General features: G+C 42.1%; 1 protein-coding gene across 2 annotated transcripts; it reads right to left on the bottom strand.

The window, feature by feature from the left end:
* Window positions 1–926: 926 nt before the first annotated feature.
* Window positions 927–24,846, bottom strand: mtmr3 (myotubularin related protein 3). 2 transcript variants are annotated; one of them, XM_031742799.2, is made up of 21 exons: window positions 24,748–24,846; window positions 22,611–22,686; window positions 19,716–19,772; window positions 18,890–18,979; window positions 18,329–18,445; window positions 15,535–15,617; window positions 15,076–15,242; window positions 14,891–14,987; window positions 14,493–14,606; window positions 13,442–13,632; window positions 12,445–12,576; window positions 12,212–12,323; window positions 11,419–11,614; window positions 11,142–11,327; window positions 10,693–10,863; window positions 9,148–9,293; window positions 7,137–8,646; window positions 6,891–7,001; window positions 6,648–6,736; window positions 5,279–5,305; window positions 927–3,908 (listed from the first exon to the last, which is right to left on the bottom strand). In XM_031742799.2, the coding sequence occupies exons 3-21, from the start codon at window positions 19,716–19,718 to the stop codon at window positions 3,737–3,739; spliced, it is 3,714 nt and encodes a 1,237-aa protein (XP_031598659.1). In that variant the 5' UTR covers window positions 19,719–19,772; window positions 22,611–22,686; window positions 24,748–24,846; the 3' UTR covers window positions 927–3,736. The 2 variants fall into 2 exon arrangements, with proteins under 2 accessions (XP_031598659.1, XP_031598660.1); XM_031742800.2 differs by lacking the exon at window positions 5,279–5,305.
* Window positions 24,847–25,448: the final 602 nt, after the last annotated feature.

The following is a 25,448-nucleotide window of genomic DNA, read 5'->3' as shown; positions in this document are numbered from 1 at the left end:
CAGGCTGTCAAATTAAACACCTTCACCACTTCCAGAGGAGGTCGACATTAAAACACACACCACCCACACCCACACCCCCACGAAGCCTGTTGTTTTGACCACCTAAAACAGCAGCTCCACCACCAGATGGCAACAATCTCAACTCAGCATCATGCACAAATCCAACAGGAAGTGGCAGGAACATGGGCTCAGTCAAACAGCTTTAGGATAATTAAGTAGCATCAGGTTGTCAATCACAGTTAAATGTCCGTTTCCTCCCATAGTCCAAAACTCGCTGTGTTTATATCTACAGCAGCCATCTGACACAGCGAGCTGGATCACGGGGAATAGAGATTGGCAGTCTGAACAAAGATTATCAACCTAGTCTACACTTCTGTGCTGTACCTTTAAATGTTCCAGCTGAACAGTAATCAGGGGAGGGGTTTACAAAAAGATTTGCAACACAACAACAACCCATTCACGCTGGAAATCTGAAAAGCAAGAGTCACTCAGCAACTAGAAGCCCAGTATGTGAATGTATGCGTGTCTACATGAACAAGTGTGGATGCAAGTAGAGGTAGTGTTTGTAGATGGGTGTGAATGGTATAAATGTATGAGAGCTTTAAAGGGGGTGGGGCTTCATTTTGGGTTCAGGCTGCTTGTTTTGGACCACTGTTCACTCAGTGCATAGACATCTCGTTGGCTACCTTTCACTGCTCACCCCCTCATAATGCTGAAATCTTTACATCCACACATGTTGTGATTGGCCAACAAAATATTCTGATGGGATGCTGTAGCCAAAGTTCAGAACCACCGCTCCGTCTCTGTTTCTGATTATCCTGTGGCAAAAACTGAGTTAACTGGAGTTTTAACAGCAAGTCAACAATACAAATATCAATAAATAAAATCCAAGTAGGGGGAGGAGAGAGAACCACTGCAGCATCAAATCAGGTCACCCTGCTTCTCCATTTATTCAAAAAAAAAAAAAAAAAAAAAAAAAAAACAAAAAACCAAAACTGCCTTAAACAGATTGCAAAATATAGGTATTTTATGCAATTTCAAAACGAAAAAAAAAAAAAACACTTTGGTGACTAATTAAGTGCCACTATTCAAAGATTCTATACATTTTTCTTAAATGCTATGTAGGTATCCGAATATATTATTCCTCTCATTTACTGTACAAAAGTTGTGTCTGTGTGTGCACACAAGTAGTTCGTGAATGGGTGTGAGGCAGAGCAGGCGTCTCAGCGACGCTTTGACAGATTTCATGTGGTGTTACAGACCTGGGAAAATGCAGAAAGCCCTTTCTACTGCTGCTGTGCTCCTCTGTGATTTAGACAAAGTGGAATTTGTTTCGTAGTGGCTGACAGCCACCTGGAAAATATAGATAAAAAGATGTCTTGTTGTGAGCTTTACACCCATCTGATTAGTACCAGAGGACTGAGGGGAGGAAAAACAAAAAACAAAACAAAAAAAAAAAAAAAAAATTTGTTGTTCCGTCCCAGTGCCTGCTGGGTAAAACAAAACTGGATCTTTTGGCAGCGGTTGGCCGCACCGTCACGTGCTTCAGTTCGTCCATGGCAGACTGAAAACACGTCAGTATTAATGCAGGTCTATCGGCTAAACCTGTGTGATGATGTCAATGCTTTGGAACACAAAAACAAAAAAAACCAAAACAAAAACAAAAACCTGAAATCGGCAGAGTCTCACAGTGAGTGCTCCCTGCACACGAGTAATAAACCATCTGTTTGTATGGAGGAGCAGCGCAGCACGAGCGGTTAAAGGATCAAATAGCCACAAGCCTTTTCCTCTCACTAACTTGCTGCATGACTTGTCTACACGGGGGCTTCAAACACAAAATGATTCACCATCCTCACCGTGGTCAGGATAAGAATGCCAAACTACTGAAAAAAATTAAAAAGCAATTAGAAAAAAAAAAAAAAAAAAAAAAGTGCATTTAAATATGTGAACAGCACAGAATTTTACAAATTCACAAACTCCACAAGTCCAGCCTCCCTTCTGTACTCTGGACTGAATCTCAACCATAACTAAATGTGATGTTCACAACAAAGCATCAAGAGCTTTTTGATTTGTACATCACTTATTTGCCACCACATTTGTGCGTCTCTCTTCTGCTCACCCAAACAAAGCAAGCACAGTTGAGACTCAGCCCACAGAAAGTTAAAGGCTCAATTCACCCAGTTATCCAGAGTAATGACACTGCAAACAAAAGCTGCAGCCAGTTTCTTTAAGAGATACTTCACTGTTTTACACACTTTTCAGACAAGCTCTCCTCTAGACTGAACATGTGACTGAGTGTCTGTATGTAAGCATCCTCACAGCACTCTTACCAAGTCAAAATGGCAAAACTTGCCTCACTCTCAACAAGTTTGAATATATGGAGCCTAAACAAGCTTCTTAGGCACTCTGGTTTAATTTGGAATATGATGTTCTTCAGCATTCCCAGTCCAGGAGAGGGAGGAATGGGGTTTTCAAACGTACTGAGCTCTTGCACACAATGGTAGAGAGGACCAAATATTCCCAAGTGTGGTATTACTAGTTGATGGTGACAATACAAATGCATGTATAAATATCACCTGCGTACAGTGGTTCTTGAGCAGTGGGGAACATCAACATTTAAGTGACCCATCTTTAAATAGGATGCTATCACTTCAGCTGATGATCAACCAATGTCTGAGAAGCATGCAGTGAGTTTTTCCACAGAGGACTTCATGTAGTTTATTACTAACTGATCAGTATGCGGTCATGTTATCAAGTCATTACCATTAGAAAGCAGCATTTTTGAACAAGACTCTGAGTTACATAGCCGGAAGTATTAGTAGTAATTTAAAAAACTAGTTTCCTGCACTCTTAGGACCTTTGACCATCCTAAAGTGTAACGGGTTCAGTGGGTCTGTGCCTCGAGTCAGATCAGTCTTATTTTAATGTGGCAATCATACCTGCAAGTGTAGCACTGCAAAGTTGATAGTGTGATTGGGGGACGAATCTCACATTGGATCAGGCTTCTCAAATTTGCTTGTTACATGTATTCAGATATAAAGGTGTTTAGGTTTCATTTTGGACTGTTTGAATATGTAACCAAGTTTTCTGGTAAAAACAGCCCAATCTTACAGTATTAACAATTTACACAAAAATATGCTGAACTGATAACATGACCTGCAGACTAATTGGCAGCAGAAATCTCAGATAAGGTTAAAGTATAATAATTTTTGCTGGATTGTTGGTACCATAGGAAGTGAGGGAATATGACTACCATCTCCTCTGGTGATCTGGGTGAATTGTTCCTTTAGTCCTTCACTGAGACATTGGCTTGCTATGTCGATATTTCCAACGCTGAGGGACAGTCTCGTGATTGCCAGGATGTCGGAACACCCTGCAGAGATGAGTCCATGCTCCAGGCTAGGAGATGAGAAACCTTAATGATTTTTTTCAGGATCTTCAGGAGAATCTTTCACAGACCAAAGTCCTCCAGGAGACTTCAGCAAATACAGTGAGACAACCTCCTCTGCCTGCCTGGTCCAAGGCACCAGGATGTCCATTTTCATTCCTTTGTGCGCAGTCCCATCTCACCAACATGCCACTCAGCTTCTCTTTCACACATACACTCACACTCCAAAGTGCAGCAGCACTCACAAAGTTGGTGGGACATTCTTTAGCTCCTGTGCTCTTCAGCAGTGCTTCCGCATCAGCGACTTGCAGCTCAGCCCGACTCCCGTCTGTCCTGGTCCTCTGGACCTCAGTTGGAGCTGGCTGTAATGGGCTTCTCCAGCTCCAGGTCCAGGGCAGCTGAGCCATGCTGGAGATTGCTGTAGCAGGTCTTACAGACGCGACTGGGCTCAAAGAGCTGCTGGCTTGGCACTGGGATCCTCTGGTCGCAACAGCTGGCGCAGAACACGTTACCGCAGTTCCTGCCAAGGAACACGGAGATGTTATTTGGGGGACTCTCAAATTCTTTACACCTCAAGTTACCATGCGTCCCTGTGGTAGATTCTTAGAAAATAACACCCCATTTAAAACTGTTTACTTAAACTGGACTGAATGTGAGGAGTTGACATAAGGAGCTTGTGTTAAGTTGATTTATTTAAATAAATAAAAGAAAGAAAAAAAAGAAAGAAAAAAAAGGGGGCTTTCAGGGGGAAAAAAAATAAAGAAAAAAAATATCAAGCTGGCGTGTGGGCTAGCTTATCTGGATGAAGTTTAATTTAAACTACAAACATTCACTTATCTAGGAGGTCCACACAGGGAAATACTGAACACCGGTTTTAAAACAGGACTTGGGTGCTACTTATTTAAAAAAAATTAAAATAAAAATTAAACCTCACACCTGCTGAAGTGACGCATCTATGATTCAACCACGTGTGACGCATGATAAACTTTTATTTTAAACATGATTTGAGAGTTGTGGGTAGACCCCACCCATCCAGTTTACAGCGCAGCTCTGCTGTGATGTTTACTACATGCCGCTTAGCAGAGGTGCTCCAAACAGAACATGTTGATTATTCAACTCAAAACACTGCTGTGATCACTTGACAGACAGGTCACACTGAAGATTTCAAACACCCATGCTCTAATTCTGATGTAAGGCCATGCTCACATACACAGCGCTCCCTTTCAATTGCTTGTAACCACACAGAGCAGAAAGTGAATTAGATTCGGTTTTTCTTCCAACTCTTTACCCTTTTGCACCACCGAGTGGCCTGAGAGGTGTCTTACACCATGCTGTGCTGCTGGGAAGTGGGATGCAGGGTTGGTTAGGGGCAGCATGCTGCCAGGGTGTGTGCCGTGTAGGGGTGTAACGGTTCAGAGACAGAATCTGCAATAACAAACGTCCATGGTCTCCAGATGTGCCACGGTGGATTTGGAGAATCGTTACAACCCTGATGTTGTGGGTGAGTCGGGGGCAGGGTGCTGATGTGATGCTATACTAGGATGGTCGAGGCTGAGGGATCAATTTAGTACAGATTTACAAATTTTCCAATGAAACAGGCAGCCTCTGACCGAGTGACAGCACCATGCTCACTGTCACAGCCAATTCAAAACTGCTGTATGGAAACACACTGCTGCTGCTGGAGGACACACACTAATCAACCCATCTCAGAAATGAAGATGTTTCCCTGATAACTTGCTGATTGCCAAAACAGAATGAGGGGATTCAGATGCAGCAGGTGAGTAAGGGAAAGGTTGAGGTGGGATTGGGTTAGGATGAGGAGGAAAGTGAAGGATGCTGGGTTGAAAAGGTTGGAGGGTGGGTGGGTGGGACAGGGGAGCCGGATCTCACCAGACCTCCTGAACAGGCTCCCTGCCACTGTAGAGGAGGAGAGGGGCAGAAAATGGATAAGTACTGCTGAACAGCAGAGGAAAACATAACACTTAAAATAAAAAAAAATTAAAAAGTCCTGATGGAGATGTCATGTTTAAGTTGCATTCACACAAATTACATTTACAACTAAACATGCTAAAAGATTCAACCTCAAAGTTCTCCCTGAGTGACTTATGTGATCCACTGACAAAAAGGGAAGTACAGAGCAGTCAGCAGTATAAAAGGAAGTGATGACACCAGGAAGAAGTGTCCACCAGCTAATTCACCACATGATTATCAACCTGACTCAGTTTTGTGTGGACACTTCGGTGCAAAACAGAGGGCGTCTATAATAAATTAAACAACCAGTTTGTCTCCCTGGCTCTTGTTTATAGACTGACACAGTACAGACAACCAGTGTGAGTGCAGCCTCATTCCATCGGCAAATGAAATGCAAATTAGGTTCTCAAATTTTAAAAATAACTTTTCCTCTCCTTCTGAATGAAGGAAATGACACTGGGACCAACCCATGTCCTGAAGTTCACTAGTCTTCACTAGTTTAGTGAAGTATGACCACAATAAGATTTAGAAAAGCTGTAAAGGAGGCACATGAAACTCTTTGAAAGACCTGCACTACAGTATTCCTAAGCATTCAAATACAATTTTTTTTTTTTTTTTTTTTTTTTTTTATTTAGGGGGTGTAATGATGGTGCCCATTTTTAAGTTGTACCTATTGCATTTGTGTGTGGATCCTGGCTGCCCCGATGGCAGTGAACCAGGATCCAACCAAATAAACCAGGCAGGAAGGGTATAGAGATTTCTTTTTAATTCACAAAACAAAAACACCCTTCCTTTAATTAATAGTAGACATAGCTGATTAATAGCTGCCAACATTATACCAGTTCCAAGTACTGCTTAGTGCTTCCTTGAAATATTTTGAACATTCATTCTAACCGAATTTCCCAGAGGAACCCACCCGAGGGATTAATAAAGTTTTATCTTATCTCTTCTCTATCTTTCACCCGAACGCTGTGTCCCTGCACGGACATGTACACTATGAGAAAAATGCATCAAGTGAGAAACTCTGCGTTGAAAGCCAAAATAGGTAAATTGATTTTAAGCTTTGGTCCACAGACAGGAAGTAAACCTCGTCACAAACGGGTTGACAAAGATTCTCAAGTTCATCTTCAGGTACCAAGCATGAACAGCCTTAGCTGAACCTACATACAAGAAGCTCATCTGACCTGAAGAGGAGTGAGCTAAACAGCAAAGGCCTCAATAGGAGAGACAGAATTGATTTGTGACAGAGTGAAGCCCTGATATTCTGCAAAAACAAAGCTGTTCTCACCTGCAGTGATGTTTCCTGGTAGCAAGCCAGAACCTGCTTTCACAGCCGTAACACTGGGCTGCCAAATGATCAGGGTACCAGCGGGTGACCTGCAATGTTTGGGGAAAGTATCAGTTCAGTTTCCATACACCGAGCAGCTCATCCAGGTTCTTCTGCATTGCATAAATGCTGCTAAAAGACCGCTTTGTGAGCCTTGTGCCATCTTTCCCTGACGAGTGTCTTTATATGGCTGCAGCTGCTCACCTCAGTGTCCTGCTTGTCCACCTGCTCCCAACTGGCCTCAGAGAGGAGCTCTGTGCTGCAGCGCGACAAACAGTTTGGGTCCATGTTGTACTCAGAGTCCGTCATTGAGGTCTGAATGGAGGGAGACAAAGTGAACCTTACTGTGATCATCTAACTGGCAATGGTAAGCAGGGCAGTCTGAAGTGGATCGCTTCCATTTACAAGTTGTAAACAGATCAGAGGGTCAGTTAACTTTCAGTGGCTTACCACTTCATCTCCCATGTCTCCGTTGATCCGGTGGGAGCTAATGTGCTGTTGACTCTCCAGGCGGCTCCAGAGCTCCTGGACTTGCTTCTTCAGAGTCTCCACCTCCATCTGGTGCCCCGCTTCGATCTGCCTCAGTCTTTGCTGGATAGCATCATTGTGCAGCGTCAGCCCATCGTCATCCAGATGGCTCCGAGTTGGCTGCTCAGGGCTCATGGTGACCCGGCCTAGCAGGGCGTGACACCAGCGGTGCTGAGAGCAGCTGCCTCGTGGGTGGAGGATCAGAGAGTTGCAGCTTGCTACAGATACCTGACGGCTCAAAGGGGCCCTCTCCACATTCCCTTTGGCCCAGTAAGGTGCTCCACATGGCTCCCCTTCGGAGTTGTCCCCATTACTAAGTCCATCCCTGCTAAGGTCAGCACGAACTGACTGAAAGGCACTGACAGAGGGCCGCTTGCTGCCCTCGCTTAAAGTTCTGATCAAGCCATGTTCACTGGTCTCCAGCCCCTTCTCTTTCTTGGAACAGGGAACTGGGCTCCTGCCATCACTCATGAGGTGATGGTTGAAACCAACAGGTGGCTGCGCAGGGAGCTCCACCCTGCCACAGGCCTCTTCAGTTAAAGTCTCTGTGGAGCTTTCCATCAAGGAGGCCCTTTTATCTACCAACTCCACTGACTCAGGGACACTGTGGTCAGATTCAGAGTCAGGGCAGCTTCTCTCATCTAAGCCTAGTTTTTCAGGTGACCTATACATTAAGTCACTATTTATAGTTCTATGAGCTGCAGGCTCTTCTGGCTCACCTGTGCTACACTCCTTCGGTACATGTGCAAGTTCTTCTTGTACAGAAGATTTCTCTACATTCTCTGTCACCAAGTCCTCAGTTCTCTGAGACACACTGGCTTCCTGTTGATCCTGTTCCTCTTCCTTCTGTGTGGGCGCAGAAGAAGAGTCACCATTCTCCTGAGCCTTCATCTCACCATTTTCTGGGAGCTGACCATTTGCGAACATGTCTCTCTTCATGACAGTTTCACTGACATCCACCATCTGATGCTGCTCTACATGTCCATCCACCTCCTGATCTACAGCATTAAAAACCTGAGCAGCATCAGCATGGTCCTCTCTTGGCACGTCGCATCCTGCCTCCTCCTTTGTGGCTTCCTGAAGAATGTTCACCATTTGTCCCTCAGCCACACCCACTGCCACAGAGAGCTCCGCCTCCTCCGCTTCATCTCCTGCTGGGTTCACAGAGGACTCTTCTCTACGTTCAGTATTTGAGCCCTGGGATTGCTGCTTGCTGTGATCCATCTCAGAGTCCAGTCTGTCATGATATGGCTGCACCTCATCCTGGTTCTCCCCTCCTTCAGGCCCCACTGCCACATTGAGCTCCAGAGATCGCCGGTGGTCCTGCCACTTCTCATTCAGGCTTGGGTCACTGGAGCGACGGTTGGGAGCCAGTGAGCTTCCCAGCTCACACGCACTAGGCAAGTTGTCAAAGGAGCGAGTCTTTGTTCGCCTTAACAGGAAAGGAGAAAAATAATTACAAACAAACGGCATTTCATTACATAACAATAGCCTAGTATGCTTGACAGCCTATAATTTAATGAGAAACTGCAAACAATTATAAAATGTTTGCCTAACAAATCACTCACATGTCTGTCTTGTCAAAACAAGACAAGTAAAACAGACGTTTCAGCAAAGTATCCAGACCATCTCTTTCATTCTAACCTGGCTGTCACAAACTATGTAAATGAACTGGCATTCACAGCACTTTTCTAGTCCTATCGACCACCTGAAGCGCTTTAATGACAGCCTTAAAGACTTCCTGTTGCACTCCCAAGATGTTTTGACTGTCGTGACACAAGATAAGAGCATAGACTGCATCTAAGCAGAGCATGTGACCAGCAGAGTGGACAAGCCGGCCCCCTCTGGCTGTGGGTAGTCTGTGGCTTGCGTTTTATCTTACACGATAGGGAGAAGAGTGGGAAGGGGTCGGGTGCCAGCGCGCCAGGCTCACCTGCCCAGGGGTGCATCTTCCGGGTTGGCACCGGGCACTGGGTAGGGAGCGCAGGAATCATCGGAAGGAGTGGTAGGGGAGGAGCTGGGCAGATAGACTGCCGTCCACAGCATCAAATTCCGTACATGACACACTGGATGGAGAACCTGCAACAAGAGCTGCAAACTTAACTCAAGATATAATCAGACATGACGATGACAAAAGTTATCTGAATGCAAATCTTTAGAAGGGAGTGGAATAGAATAAATGAATAAACAAGAAGTGCCTAAATCTGGGATGAATAACATTTTATAAGATTTGTCAAGAACATCTAAACTCGTTTGTAGTTTCTTTTCATACCAAGAGGACAATATTTATGTCTGCCTGTCTCCACCCACACAAAGCAAATGCAAAAGTAGTAACCACAAAAATGCAATTCTCAGAAGGGTGTCAAAAGCACTGGTATTTCACAGTATTTTAGATTTATTGCCAATTGTTATGTACAAAAATTTACAGCACTCTTGGGTTCCTTAAAAAAAATAAAATAAAGCAGCATGTGAAGACATGCTGTCTGCAATGGCAAAAAACACAGATCTTGATTCTGAGATAGATTGGACAGTTTCAAACAGGACGATCGCTTTACAAGCTTCCTTTTATACTGTATCCTGTTCACTTCTAGTCAGTTTTGTTTAAAAGCAGAAAAACTTTGAATGAGCTTCAGGAAATCTTTCATTTAACTGCAGGAATCAATCTGACTGTCTTTCCACTTACGAACAATCCAGATACCTCAGTTTCACCAAAGTTCACTATATCTCTATAGTAATTCCACATGTTTTTGTTCCCTAGTGCACGCAACAACAAGAAAAGCAGAGGTATGTCTCAGACAGACAGCATCACTGGAGCACTTGCTAGCTGCACTCCATACGACAGGAAGGGCAAAAAGTGGATGGAAATTACTGATGTAGTTAGATCAGTAATGAGGGTTTTAAAGAACTGCTTTACTAAAATATAACTGAAATACAGTTATGTTATTCACACTATTTTTACTTCTCATATTAAGAGTAAGCAACCAGGCTCCTACATAATGCCGTCAGACACTAGTTTCTCTATTCCTTGTCCTCACTAGTGCACCTACTTACACTCACTAACACCACGTGTTGAGTAGAGCTGATAGGTTAATGACAGCATAATGAGTGTTAGACTGAGCCAGCGAACCTCACAGTAAAAGCATTGCTGTCTGAGCTTTTCACTTTGTTCAAGTCTATGCAACGTTTACATTTATGTAAACATGCCAAGAGAAAAGCTGTTGGTTTTGCTGTGTAATACTTCTGAATTGATGAACTGCTGCTGACACAGTGTAGTAACTACACAACTGAGTACAGTGGCATTCTGTCACTGACATCCCATCCAGCTTTCTGAGCTGGGAGCCGATCAATTCTGTTCAATAGTTTGGTACATCTCCAGTTGTCTTTAAGTTTAAACATTAAATGTTAAAGTCAGAAAAAACAAAGACAAGTATCTTTGCTTTCTTTCTGCAGGACTGAATGATTAAAAGTGTTGACGTACAATTTCGGAGTGTGAGGAGTAGAGCATGTTCCTCAGAGAGCGGTTGGCTGGCCTGAGGAGTGACCAAACCGAGCAGGTCCTCTCCTGAACGTGGCGATCCTCCCTGTCCTTGCCGCTGTTACACAGGAAAGTCCCGAAGAGACACGAGTAGGTGTGCTGCACCAGTTTCACCTGCACAAATGTGAGACAAACGCTTGTATCCACATTTTCAAATATAACAAAAGCTTGGATAAAAAAAATTCCTCATATTACATTTTAGCACACCATGAAGGTAAATGCATATCATCTCTCACATCTAGAACCTGAATGTCAATACACTTTAATCAGAGACACCATTATGTCTGTAGATAAATAGCCAATTTCTAAGGATTTTTTTTGTAAAAAAGCAAACCCCCCCCCCCCCAAAAAAAACCAAACCAAAAAACAACAACAACATTGAATGTACATACCAGGAAGGCTTCATTGAACTCAAATGAGCATGGAAACTGCCTCTGCAGTTGGTGAACACAGTCCAGCCACTGCAGGAAAACAGGGCAGCGCTCATTTAGGTCCTCTGAATTTTCTCCATGGCCACATCTGTCAGCAAACTTGTGGCCAAAGTCCAGCCATTCTGTCTCCACCAAAACTTGGAAACCCTGCATGAAATATCATGAGACAATCCAATAAATGCTTTCATCATTTATAAATTTTATTTGAATACAACAACATTACCATCTCCATCCATACCTCAATAGTGCGGTAGTAAGGGTCCAGCAGTAGCTTGGACAAAGCAACAATCTGTGGTGTGCGGTCCCAGCCGTCAGAGCAGTGCACAAGAACAGGCCTGTGGTCTCTGTTCACAGCATTGACCACCAGCAGAGCTGCCTTCAGTAGCAGGGACAGGTGTTGCAACCACTTTGTGCTCTCAAGTGCAGAAAGCCAGCTGCAGACATAGACAGCAACAGTCCATAGTGCCCAGTTTATAAAAGTTGAAGCGCTGAAATAAATATAATCTTCCAACAACACCACGTTATGTGACTAGGACACATACATACACCCTGACCGACATAAATTATGATTTTAAACCGTGTCTGTGACTGATTCTTTCATATTACATAGTTTATCAATCTAAACTGTGTTTTCTAGATCAACAGTCAAAAAGAGTGCACACATATACACAACACCCCTAATAAACACCCTGCTTCAGAGTCAGTTTTATCTCCATCTTGATCTGCAAACCATATGGAGAAGAAGAAGAAAAAAAGCTCCACACAAACACTTAAAGCTGACAATTCAGCTACACATCACTGCAGTGTTGAATATGGCAGTGAAAAGGGAAAGAGGGGGTTTGGGCCAAGTTCTCAGTATCAGGCACAGCTGTAAGCCCAAAGTCAAAACAGCTATGATTACTAGTTACATCCAGCTACTACTAAAGGTTGTTGGGGTTTTTTAGTTTTAATAGTTTAGTGTTATGTCATAAAATCTTGACTTGGGAAATCTGGGTGTACAGCTGGAGGCATATTTATAAACACACACATACTTGGCTGGGTCAGGCATCTGAGTGCAGAGGAATCGTAGAGACTGGAAACTCTTGCGAATGGAGTGGATGTTAGCCATTCCCATGAAAACCACCTCGCAGTTGGGATAGTATTCTGAAATAAGATGAAAGCAACACTTCATATAAGAAAAAAAATTGATGTCTTAAAGCTAAACTGAGGTGCACACACTGACCCAATTCGGTATGCGACTTGGGACCAAAGAGACCGGACTTACCTGGGCATTCACAGCCTCCACCTTTGGCCCTGTTAGCTACAGCAGCTGCGTAGGACCTGGCATCTAAGATCAGCAACTTGTGAGGTTGGGTGGCCAGTGTCTCCACCTCTGAGCTGTTGGTCATGGAGGATTCTGACAGGCACACACACACACACACACACACACACACACACACACACACACACACACACACACACACACACACACACACACACACACACACACACACAGCACACTTCTGGGGACATACACACACACACATTCACACACACACACACACACACACACACACACACACACACACACACACACACACACACACACACACACACACACACACACACACACACACACACACACACACACAAACAAGAGTTGCAGCTCAGGTTGTATAAAGCAACTTCTGGGGACATAAGTGAGATTCTTTTAGGCACATCAAACATGTCTTTGACAGAAATTTACTGTCGTTTGCAGCTTCAGACAAGCACCAACAAGTCAGACAAGTCAACAGTGTCTGCTGCAAATTCATAAAGACAGCAACACTTAGAGAAAATGTGCAGTGGTAGGTGCATGTTCAGCTGGAAGCATGCAGTCGTTTGTGGGCGTACACGGCATGTCAGAGAGGCTGACTGAAGGACATTTTACACAGATCTCACTGCACCACTAAGGCCCCTCCTTGTGATAGCTTTGCTTGTTTACACTGAACTAAATAGAGCCAGCATAACACTGCAGCAGTGAGGAGTGTTATGAATGAATGCTGGGCTAACATGATGTAACAGTAGTTTCTAGTATGATGCAACACAGGGACCCAAATTTCAAACATATGGGTTCTGCTTTCAAAACAATAGCAAGCAGGTGAACAGACTTGGAGAAAGAAGGGGGAAAAAAATATAACAAACATTTCAGCTCTGACAGCCTCTGCTGCCAAATAAAGCAGAATATTAACAAATCCTACTCTGAGTGGGCAGTATAAAAGTGTCCGAGTGAGAGCTCTTACCAAAATCAGTGTCAGGCAGGTCTGAGCTGTTGGTATAGCTACCGTTGGGAACATGTTTTCGGGAGCTGCTGTCCACAGCACAGGCCTTGGCGATGGACTGAACCAGGTGCTCATCATCAGCGTTCCTCCAGCCCCACCAGCTGACCTCTGGCTGGCCACAGCGAGCAATTACAGCCCCAGTAGTTGTATGCCTATGTGAAGGGCAAGTGAGGAGAAGCTAGCAGAATGGTAATGTCTGGTCAGAGTAGAGTTTATTTAACCTCCTAAGACCCAAACTCTTTCATGACATGCATTTTTAAATTCTCTTTGCTATTTGAGACCTGATGAATTTAAAAAAAAAAAAAAAAAACAAACAAAAAAACCCACATTTTTTTTCCTGATTTTTGTTTCTGAGAAAAGCGAGATCCACATATGAGGACATTCATTTCAAACTTCAATAGAACAGTGGCAGTATGTCCTCGTAAGTGGATATCAGGACCTTGTAGAGCAAAATTTTGTATTTTGGTCTAGACAACCCATATATGGGCGCCTGGTCCTATGAGGTTAATGGAAGTAATTACTTTAATGATAGCAATACCAGTACAAATCCTACAGAAAAAGACCATTTATTGCCTTTCACAGAATTTTACACTACATTCAACTTTTTAGATTTCCAAAAATACCAATCAGACCCTTAGAATGAAAAAGTAAATTAAAAATAGAACTTCATAATCACAACTCAGTGTGTACAAAACAGGCATACCAAGTTTCCACTTCTGAGTGGTTCAAGCATTAAGTTGACTAAACAGTCCCAAGCACTATTAAACTAAAAGTGCCACAAATGCTTGAAGCACTTAGAAAATTGGTGACATCAGTGCTTTTGGTTGGGTAGCACACTCTAAACAAAAAAATAAATCTGAAACTAGGAGGGTTTATGGCACTGATATAGAACAGTCAAGATTTTAATCCAACAATTGCTTCATTTCCTCTGCATAAGGAAGCTTTTTACCTCTCTAATGATAAACAGGCCAAGGGTCTGCTTTGAATAGCTGCGGAAGAAATAAACACAAACCTGTAAACTACAGCAGGAAACCTCTTCCAGGAGCGGAAGGCTGCCACATTTTCTAGCTCTTTGTCAGTAATCCAGGCTGGCACTAGGAGTTGCTGAGGATAGCTGGGGCAAAGCCTGGCAGTGCAGAAGGGCACAAAGAGCAAAGTTAAACAAGGAGAGGGAACACCAAAGGATTGTGATGGCTCAACAAAAGTCTCTGTCTGCAGACACCTAATCCTGGGCCGGCCCCTTATCTGTCCAGGGTTCAGCACTCATGGAGTACAATAACACAACCACCCACTGTTTAACACATACTGACTTGTGCTGTTTGCCAACGAAAGCAGAGGATGGGATCCATCTTCTAGCTACGATTCTGAAATCAACACGGGAGCAGTATCCTGAAAGAAAGCCGCATCTACCTGAACTTGCTGTTGATGTCAGATATCCTCCAAGCATTTTGAGTGTCAAAGCCCATCCTCTCCACCTCATTCTTGAACCATGAGGTCACGTGTTCACCTACAGTGACAGCAGAGATGCCCGATAAGAGCAAAATACAGGTTTTGGGAAGGTTTCTATGAAGACAAGTGAGCGATTAAAAGGGTACCTGGTCTGCACAGCTCGCCATGCTGTTCTTTCTCTCCTGCGTACACCTCCATGCACCAGGCGTGGAAGGCAAAGGCAAAGAGGTCTTCCAACCGAGACGGAGGCCTCACTGCTGTGTTCAGACGTTTCAACCATTCCTGGCACTGCTCAAAGGTGGAGAACTGACATCTGGGGATAAAATTGAAAGAACACATTTCAAATTTTAAAAAAAAAAAAAAAAAGGTACAGAATGCAGGAGTCTAGTACTCAAATATTCATCTTCACTAATAATACAAATTTTATCTTAAGTGTAATCAAGACAAAATTTCATAGCCATTTAGTCATACAAACCAGGCTCACACTTTAAGCAAGGGGTCTTTTTTGGATACTGCAGTGATTAATACAAACAAGCTTTATCTTTTTACTCTCAGGACTCAAAGTTTCTCATCTAGACAAAGACAAGAAGGTTCAATGGTCATACCTGATGACTTTACAATCCTTACAGGTGACATGAAGCTGGAACATATCCCTACACTCCACACACTCAATGAGCTGAAGAGGAACCTGAATAGGGGGGGAAACAAGGAACCATCAAATCACTTACACTAGTGTTGCAATGTAAAGCCTTAAAAAAAATAATAATAAAATAATCTCAAACCCATGCAGTCAGTACAAGTAGTGTGGCAGACTTCAGCAATCCTTTAAGCAAATTAGTGGTGGCTGAATAGTGGCTTCATGCCAACAACACACAAAGTATGTGCTGATGTGCAAGAGCAGTTTAATAAGTATCAATAAAAAGTAAACCATCAGTCACAGTGGTAAAAATTCAAAGTTAAAAGGTTATTTGTTGAAGTACATTTTTATTTTTTTACAAATCACATCCCATTCTGCTCTGCAAATATACACTGTCAGAAAATTCAGACCCTTTCAAATCTTATTTCAGTTTTACTGCAATCCTTCAAATGTCATGGAGAAATGCTAACAACTGAGGCTGTTGCTTAAAAGTGCTGAAGAGTCTGAATAAATCAATTTGTTTATTAAAATTTTGATTGGAAAACTATTTATATAATCACCCCATGCCCGACCAAAAAATAAAAATTAATGTGTAGATTAACAAAAAAAAAAAAAAAAAAACAACTTAAGATGAGTCCACACAAGATGTGGAAAACTTGAAAGAGTCTGAAAACTTTCCAAACAGACAGCACATAATCCTCTTAACTTTGCATATGGGAACCAAAAAGAAAGAAAGAAAAAAGCAATCCTAGATCTTACAGTAGTATCTGCATTTCCCTTTGGCACAAAGCCACAGTCTTTTTTTTTTTCCTCCTCTCCCTAAGCAAAGTACAGAACTGGCTTGTGCTTATGACTTAACAGCATACTTTAAATACTGCAGGGAAATACCTATGCTGCCTTTGACTAAGCTTTGTTAATTAGATAAGAACATTTCAGTAGCTCTGTGGGATAAAAAGTTGATGTTCACACAGTCTGGAGTCATGCATGATCATCAGCCAGTCATCAGCACGTCAAGCTCTCCAGACATATGCACAGTGGAAGAGTCACAGCCATATGGAGACTTTATTGCAGTATTTAGAGATTGGCAACCTAAATGCTGTGAGGATAGATTTCCCCCATACATATTTTTTGTCATGTCTAGTTTAATCCAGCACCTTGTGCAAAACTAACAAGCAGTTTTCTAGTCTGAGGCACCAGCTTGTTAACAGGCAGATACACACGAAACTGTACAGTTTAACCACACCATGCAGCTCTTCTGGGTACTTACTGACATCTCACAACAACAACTCTATGCAAAACAAAGAGAATACTAACGTAAGCGATGCTTGTCGATTTGTGTGAGGCTGGCGTCACCGCACATTCCAGACATTCATGCATCTTGCTGTCACAACTTAATTCCAATCTGCAACCCTAATCTAGCCACCCTGAAAATTCCTGGGCTGCTTGTTAACAACCTCTCCCTCTCTTGCAGCACATCCCACCCCTGATTTGCCATGTGATGCAACACATCCAAATATGTGTGAGGAAAATGCTGGCTGTGTGACATGGGCACAGGGAGGCACTGTGTGAGGCATGAACCAGAGGGTTCCTGAGGTCAACAGGAAACACTGATGGATGCACACACTGGAGTAAATACACCAAAAAAAATAAAAATGTTCCAGTTATTTGGATAAGTTGTCTTTGAGACTAAATCTGGTGTATTCATACCTTCATTTATGGAACTTTGCCAAAAAAAACCAACAACAAAAACAAAAGAAAGCACCACTCACACTTTCAACTTTTCAGAAAGATATTACTTGATGAGATTCTTTATGCGTTTGGGCTTTTCATGAGATTTGAAATGACACAAATGAAATTTAAAAAAAAAACATTTCAACACTAAAACAATGAGCAAATAAACTTCTCTATAGATGATTAAACGTTTTCATTGAGGCGGAAGTGAAACAACCAAAACTTCTGTAGCACATGCTTGCTCATTGCAAAACTGTCTTGTGGTTGTACGTCACTAGCGGATTAGCTTTATCAAATGATGGCAGATACTCAGCTGAGATAAACAGCAGAAATAAAAATAATAGTAATAACTTTTTAAAAATACTACACAACATAAAAATCCAGGACCACTGGGCTTTAACAGGCTGTTAATATGAGGTAAAGGTGGCCAGCAGGCACCAAGACCCTGGTGAGTAAAGCAAGCAAGAGGCTAGCTGCAATATGACGACCAGAAACCATGAAAGGCAAATGAAATTCACAGGGTAGTAGTCATGACAGGGCAACTATCATTTGCAGTGTTAAAGTCTCCTCTGTAACTTTAGGTTGTGATAAATCATCTTTTTCTGAATAAAGAAAAAGTAAAGATCCATACAAGGACAGTGTGATGGTATATGAAGACCGTACTTTGTTAACAAAGCTTATCTCTAACATAGTGAAAAGAGATGGAAAGAAGGGCCCTGGCTTTTATGCAGGACCCTGTGGGCCAACTGCATCCATGGCAACAGCAAGTTCCAGAGAGAAGCCAAAGTGAGTAGACAAGTGTAGAAAGAGAGGTGATGAAGAGTCACATGACACTGCTGCCAGTGGAGAGCAGCTTTGAATGGCCTGGTCACCACAGTGCTGGCCCTAGCTCTGTCCATTCACAAAATACACAATACACACATACTGATACAGCCTCCAATGGAGACAATGTGGTTCATTTTGTAGTGATTTTGTGCCACATGAAGATTTTCTCTCTGAAGCTACAACACTTGTCACTTAGAGATACTTACATTGACAACTGATTCTTTGAACTTTATGTGTAAGCGGTAGTTGGACATTGCAATAATGGCATCCTCTGCTCTCCCCACATATTCTGTGAACTCCCCGTGCAGCTCAGGAAAGGGCACCTGACAACAGCAAGAGAGAAAACATTTCAAATAAACTGCAGAGCTACACAAACACAGTGGGAAAAGTCATGAGTCATATGACAACTTTGAAAGTTGTGTCAACTTTATGCCCATTTAAAAAGAAAACAAACAAACACCCCCCCCCCAGAATCCAGCTGACTCAAAGCACCAAAAATAAAAATAAGTAACCAGAAAGAGTCTGTGTCTCTAACTAGGCAACAATGAGTTTCTGAAGAGGTGGTAAAAGTTTATTGACGTGTTCTGAAGAAACACTTTATGCTCAACACAAACTCTTGAGCATAAAAGGTAAGCAGAAGCAAGCAAAAGTCCCATATGTCATCAGGGTTGTGTAACTGATTAGGAAAGATTTACACAACTGTCACCAAGTTTGTTTTCTCCCTCATACTGCACAAAACAAGCAGCTAGTTGCAGTGGTTTTCTTACCTGCATGTTTTCCTCCTCCAGGACGGGGGACTTCTTGGGGAAGATCTGATTGGCCTGGATACACTCCAAGCTCTGCTGCCCCTCCTCCTCCTACAGAGCAACAGTCTGTTAATGTTTCTAGTGAACTAGTACTAACAACTTTAACTATGACATTCCTCTCCACACACATTCCTTTTTAGTCTGACTACTTTCTAGCCTGTTTGGAAGATGCACGCAGTATATTTTTGTAATGTAGTAGCTGTGGTCAAACTAACTGCATTTTATGCTTATACAGCCACACAATGATCTTGTGCTGACAGTCAGACTCTGTAGCATTCTTGTTTGGCCATTAACAAATTTTAGATTGAAAACTGAGCAAAGAAAGATTAGGTTTGTTTGAAAGAGATGATAGATATCACACAGTGGAAAAACTTCCTCCAAGATCTTGTCTGAACATGAGCAGAGCTAATATGAACAGTTGCCACAGCTAGAAGAGCACCATGCCTAGGCCAGACAGGGACAGGCACAACATAGCAGCATGCCAAAAATGGCAACAGAAGAAAAAAAAAAAAAAAAGCCAGGTTCAAAAAAGGCAATGCATCAGATGCAAAGGTTATGTCATGGTGCAACGCAACAACTCATTTCTGCAGTGGAAACTGAAAGTGTTCCTGCATGGATGGCAAACTTGGAGGACCTTTGATACTGCTGACACTGACGTAACTGTCTGCCTCCTGGTAAACCGTGCTGATTAAGAGCAAAAATCAATTGAGAGTTCCGATTATAGAGACAGTACTCAGGCCACACAACAGTTATTATCAAAAGCATGCCTGGAATGATAATACATTACCATGGCCCCTGTCAAGGAGTGTGGGTCACCCAACAAGGAACTCCGGCCTGGATCTGTCTGTATAAAAATAAAGAGACAATTAAAAAAAAAAAAAAAAATGCCAGTAACTTTAGGAGAAAATGGCTCATTTAATCTCAAGTTATCTTTTCACAGTTGGTAGAGTTTTAAACTCAGTCTTTCCAAGAATTAATCAAATTATTAATGTAAATTCTCGAACCCACAGGCCACCCCAGGCCAATGATATCAGAGACATTTCTCCATTCACCACCTGAACAAACTTGACTCCCTGAAACAAGATTTGGGGATTTTTTTGGGAGGTGGAGGGCTGTTGTAGTTTATCGAAGAGCTGAACCCACACACAGTGGGCAACAAAGATGCATTTAAAGAAGAGTTAAAACATTGAGTTGATAACACTGTCACTAATAGTCAGATCCTTTGCTGGGAAAAAAGAAAAAAAAAGTTTTAATAAAACGAACAAAATCAAGAAGCTTAATACCACCTGTTCCTATCCATGCCCATTTTTGTTTTACACAGAGACAAAGCTTTTAAATTATGTCCAATTTTTTATAGTCTACCATGAGCTTTAATTGTGGCAGATTTATCATAAACTTTGCTGCAGGCTGACAGCAGCATCCTCTCTCTGATGCTTTGTCCTTGCAGCATGCAACATATCTAAACAAGGAATGGACTAGTATGTAGTATGTAATGTAGAATAAAGCCAACAGAGTTATGCTACATTTACAGATTAAGCTATGATACATTACATATAGTACTCAATGACACTGTTCAAACACAGCTCAGTGCAGGCACAGATACTGACAGGCACACTTCTTTCATCATACTGTTAAAGCTGAGGCTATTACTTGTAAAATACAACACAACTTGCTAATCAAAACAATTTTATTAGAATAAAAATTAATAAATCAGCTCACTGGACAATAATTAGTAACAGAAATTTGGCTAGCAGATGGCACTTAATGAGGAATCTCTATCATAGATTTTTATTGTCAACTACAAACTGAGTAATACATGTTACCAATAACACCTTGCCTGTGTTATTGGTAACACCCTCCCCCACCAACCAACCCCCCCTTGCTTCTATTGATATTTTATGAATTTTTGTCAAAGAGATACCACCCGACTTCTGCTGATACACAACTGAGATTAGGGCAAGTATACTGTACATCTGTACTAGAATACTATTAGTATTTAAACTTCAATCCTGGTTAACCTACTGGTCAAATTATGAGTTAGGTTTGTAATTCGTTGTCATTTAGGGACGCTAAAACTTTCCCTTTTTGATAAAGCTTATAGTTAGGGCTGGATCAGGGGACCCTGAACCCTCCCATAGTTATGCTGAAATAGGTGTAGGCTGCTGGGGGATTCCCATGATGCACTGAGTATTTCTTCTTAAGTCACCTTTCTCACTCATTTTTTGTTAATAGACCTCTCTGCATTGAATCATACTTGTTATTAATCTCTGGCTCTCTTCCACAGCATGTCCTGTGTCCTGTCGTCCTCCCCTCACCCCAACCGGTCGCGATAGATGCCCGCCGCTCACTGAGCCTGGTGGTGCTGGAGATTTCTTCCTGTTAAAAGGAAGTTTTTCCTTCCCACTGACGCCAAAGTGCTTGCTCACAGGGAGTCATGATTGTTGGGTTTCTCTAAATATGCATTATTGCAGGGTCTACCTTAGAATATAAATTGTCTTGAGACGACTGTTGTGATTTGGCGCTGTATAAATAAAAAAAATTAAAAAAACTGAATTGGCCCTGTGCTCTCAGCCCTTGCCTTTATGGACAAAATGCTATATACCTGTCTTCACTGAGCCTGATTATGAGCCAATTTCTAGGCAATGTTAAACTAAGCATAGTTTAACTGTTCAACTCATAGTTCCAGCAAATTAACAAATATTTGGGAACCAGCATAGTAAATACGAGTGAACAGAATCATCTCTTTTAACACATTCATCTAGGGTTTACTTCAGCATGACAGATAATTGTCAGAACTACTGGCACAAAATCAAATGAACTAGCAATTGGCTAATCAACTTTCTCAAAGCATTTCACTATGAATCCTGACCTTGGATTTACATTGTAAAACATAGAAAACACATTAGCAAATTGGTCTGACTAGTTGGCCAATGTCCCTAGCAAGAATTTAATTGTCATTTAGGGACACTATGAAACTGCCATTTTGCCAGAAGAGAATGCATCCACAATTACGTTTGCAATTCAGTTCAACATGCATTTAATCATTTAAACCAGAAACCCTCACCTTTGCCCACATACTACCCAGGTTCTTGGTGGTGTGGGTGTGCTAGAAATAAACTGAAATCCACTTTTAAGGTTTCAAACCTTGTTCTTGAAGCTGGCACCGGCCTGGTATGTAAATACATGTTTGTGTGGACACCAGGGTGGTTGAGGGGTTAAGACACCAACCACAAACTACAATATCCCCAGTTCGACTCCAGACCAGATCTCTCATCTCTGACCAACCTCATTTCTCTGCTGACATGAACAGACTAACAGCATTTTCTACATAAATTTTAAGTGTTTCTGTTAGCATTAGAAAGCATGTGAGCATATTTTCAAGTTTACACGTATAAAAGTAGTAGTAGTACTAGTAGTAGAAGCAGAAGCGAGAGAAAAAAAAAAAAGAAAAAAAAAAAAGTGGCTCATAATACGTTAATGAGGCTGTACATGAGCACCTGGATGCACAAATGCCTTTCCCATGCAGTGTGTCCAGGCATTGAGAAGACTGTAAATGATGATCAACTATGATATGTTGGGCAGTCAGAAAAATGGCAGTATGGGGGAAATCCAATGGTTGGATTTACATGGTTAAAATTTAAGAAAATGAACAAAATGTGAAAACACAGATTTTTAGACTTACCACAAACAATCACTAATGGATGATAGGCAGACCTGATGATCCTGTGTGGAAACTCTCACAAGTAAGACATGGAAATCTGTGGAAATGAACGTGAATAATGAGAAAATGCTTCTCCTTACTGAGGCACACAAGCTACAGAAGCTCTTTTGATTCACTGGCAAATATAGATGCCCTGGTGGTCACAGTGGCTTGCATGTGAGCTCAGATACCACTTAAAACTGTACTGCAGACTGGAAAATAAGCCAGCTGGTTCTCCGAGCCTACAGTTTAGCTTGCATAAAGACATGGTTCAGTCACGTGAATTGATCGGCTAATGTTCACCTTCAAAAAAAATAAACAATTATGTGCACAATACATATTTAAGAACATACAGTCACATTTTGAGGTTCTTAAAGGGTAGTGAAAGACATCAGAAATGCTAGTGTTCAATGAATTGTGCTTTGTGGTTCAACTACCCAACAATGGTTGGTAATTTGCCCAAATGGTTGGCCAAGCAGAGCCAAAGACCTTGCAGGACTTGTCCAGTGGCTGACTGGTTTTAAGTTCCTACCCAGGTTGCCCTTGAAAGAGCAAAAGAAATGCAACTTATCAAGAACCGTAAAAGCAGCAGCAGCTTTGTTGGTCAGATCATGTAAACCATCTATACAGAGCTTTTTCTTACATTCCATTATCGATATCCTCTAACATCACTTTTCAAAAGGCAACCTGTTAGGATCTCTCAGCAAACAGGCCCACAAGTAGTTGTAAAGGTCAGCTACGCTTGCAAAGACTGAAATTTGATCTAAGAGGGTCAGTGGAGGGGCAGCTCAGGAGACCAACACACCTTCTCAGGAACATTTAAGCAGCCTGGAGACAGAAAAAAGACAAAATATCCCGCTGTACTGCCAGAAGCATCTCCGGTCATTGAGAGAGTTGTGAAGGAGGCAAACGAGGTCATTACTTCACTGAGAGCAGAGGCCAACTTTTACTGCTGCTGCTACCTGATAAAGCATATCTGCCCAACACACGGCTCTGTTTACTGCAGCCCGCTCGTGACCCGTGGCTACGGCTCAGTCTGGCTCTCAGTTCAGCAGTCACACAGAAAAGTCTAAGCCCCTTAGAGCCTTAACCTTACTCCTATCCCGTGACAGGCCAGTAATTTTCACAAGTGGTAACATTATCGACACTCTAGCGTCTAAATGGTATAAGGAAAAAACAAGAAACGAGACAATGAACCAACACGGTTGACAGCGGAGCTTTGCGTTCACAGCTGGGTAGCCATACTAAACAGCGCCGCTAAAAAGTGTATAAACGCAAAAGCCTCGGCTAACTTCGTATTTGGGGAAAAAGGATTTCCCAGCTCAATTTTAACACTTTGTCGTTACCTTTTACTTCACTAGGGCGAATAAAACGTAAACTGGACTTAATTAATCACCAGTTAATGTTATTTCAGCTAGTTAGTATTCGATGTAAAGATACCGGTAGTTTTGGCCACTAAAAAAATAAGCTACGGTCAACCCCAAAACAAATGCTTCTCGCAAGTGCTCTGCAACGTTACATTAACACGCTGCTAGTTGACGAAAAACCGTTTGCAAGGGGGGAAAGAAAATAGCTAACGCTTCTTGTACTAGCAGGTTGTTAAGTCAAGTAACTCCTCTTTCGTTATTTCCTCTTTTTTTTTGAATAGCGGTTAGCTAGTTTTTCTGCAGCTATGTAATATAAACTGTTGGCTAACCAGTGTTCATCAACAACCACTCGACAGCGTAAAATAATGCTAGCGAGCTAACGCTCAGTCGAAGAGCTATTTACATGCAAACAGTGGAAATTAACATTTGCTGGCAGGCAGTGAACTGTTGTGCAGCGGTCTTTTAACACTCGACGTTTGGCATTAAAAGCCGTGACACAGAGCAGCGCGTAGACCTGCTAGCTAGCACTAGCTGGTTAGGCTGAAGCTGCTTTCTGCAACTGTTTTTGTTGTTATGAGATGGAGGGCGGACCCCAGAGCGGAGGCCTCTGTCAAAACACACCGAGCAACGACTACAACCGGCGGACTCACCAGTCAAACGAGTGCTGAGGTGTTAGACGACAAAGACTCATCCGAAACTTGTGCAATTACCAAACATTAAAACAACGTGTCCAACATGAACATAAATCATACCAGAGCCGAGGCCAGCTTCACTGCGTCCCTTTCCAACACCGAGCCGTCGTCGCCATCGCCGCGAACTCTCCCGTCTAAAGAGCTCTACGTGTGAGTGACGTCATCGCGTCAGAGTGGTTCTCTGGAAAAGGGGAGGGGCTCAGCCACACGGTAAGTCATGTAAACACTGGCAAGTGGGCTGCCTGATAAATTAATATTACAACAGCTTTAAAACGTTTTTTCCTTTTTCTTTTTTGTATTTAGGTAGAAATGCGATCTCAAGTATCATCGATTTTCAAACGCCTTATAAGCAGACAGAGCACATCTAATTAAACAAATGGGACACTATATTATATATACTCATTTTACACACTAAGGTAAAATATGTAGTTATATATCTGATTGGTGAATGAAATTAGAAGTCAGATGTTTGAACTCAATGACATTTAGTCATCAGTGACATTCATTCAGTCTGAAGAAATCCAAAACCATTATTCTTATTCCAAGAGGTTCATATTAATGAATGTAATAGTGAGTCATTTTCCTAAATAAATAAATATTCAGTCTACTTTGTTTGACTGGCTTTTCTTTGAAAATCCAGTGGTATTTATTGTCATATTTATAATATCCACAATTGCCCAAGTATCACTGCTTAATGTAGTGGACATGAATGACCCTGAATTCAATAGGAAAGATGAAGTGTTTCCTTCACTGAAAGACTG

Source organism: Oreochromis aureus, linkage group 12 (assembly GCF_013358895.1).
Source record: "Oreochromis aureus strain Israel breed Guangdong linkage group 12, ZZ_aureus, whole genome shotgun sequence".
NCBI classification, from domain to species: domain Eukaryota; kingdom Metazoa; phylum Chordata; class Actinopteri; order Cichliformes; family Cichlidae; genus Oreochromis; species Oreochromis aureus.
The sequence above is the reverse complement of the archived record's forward strand: the minus strand, read 5'-3'. Positions and strand labels throughout refer to the sequence as shown.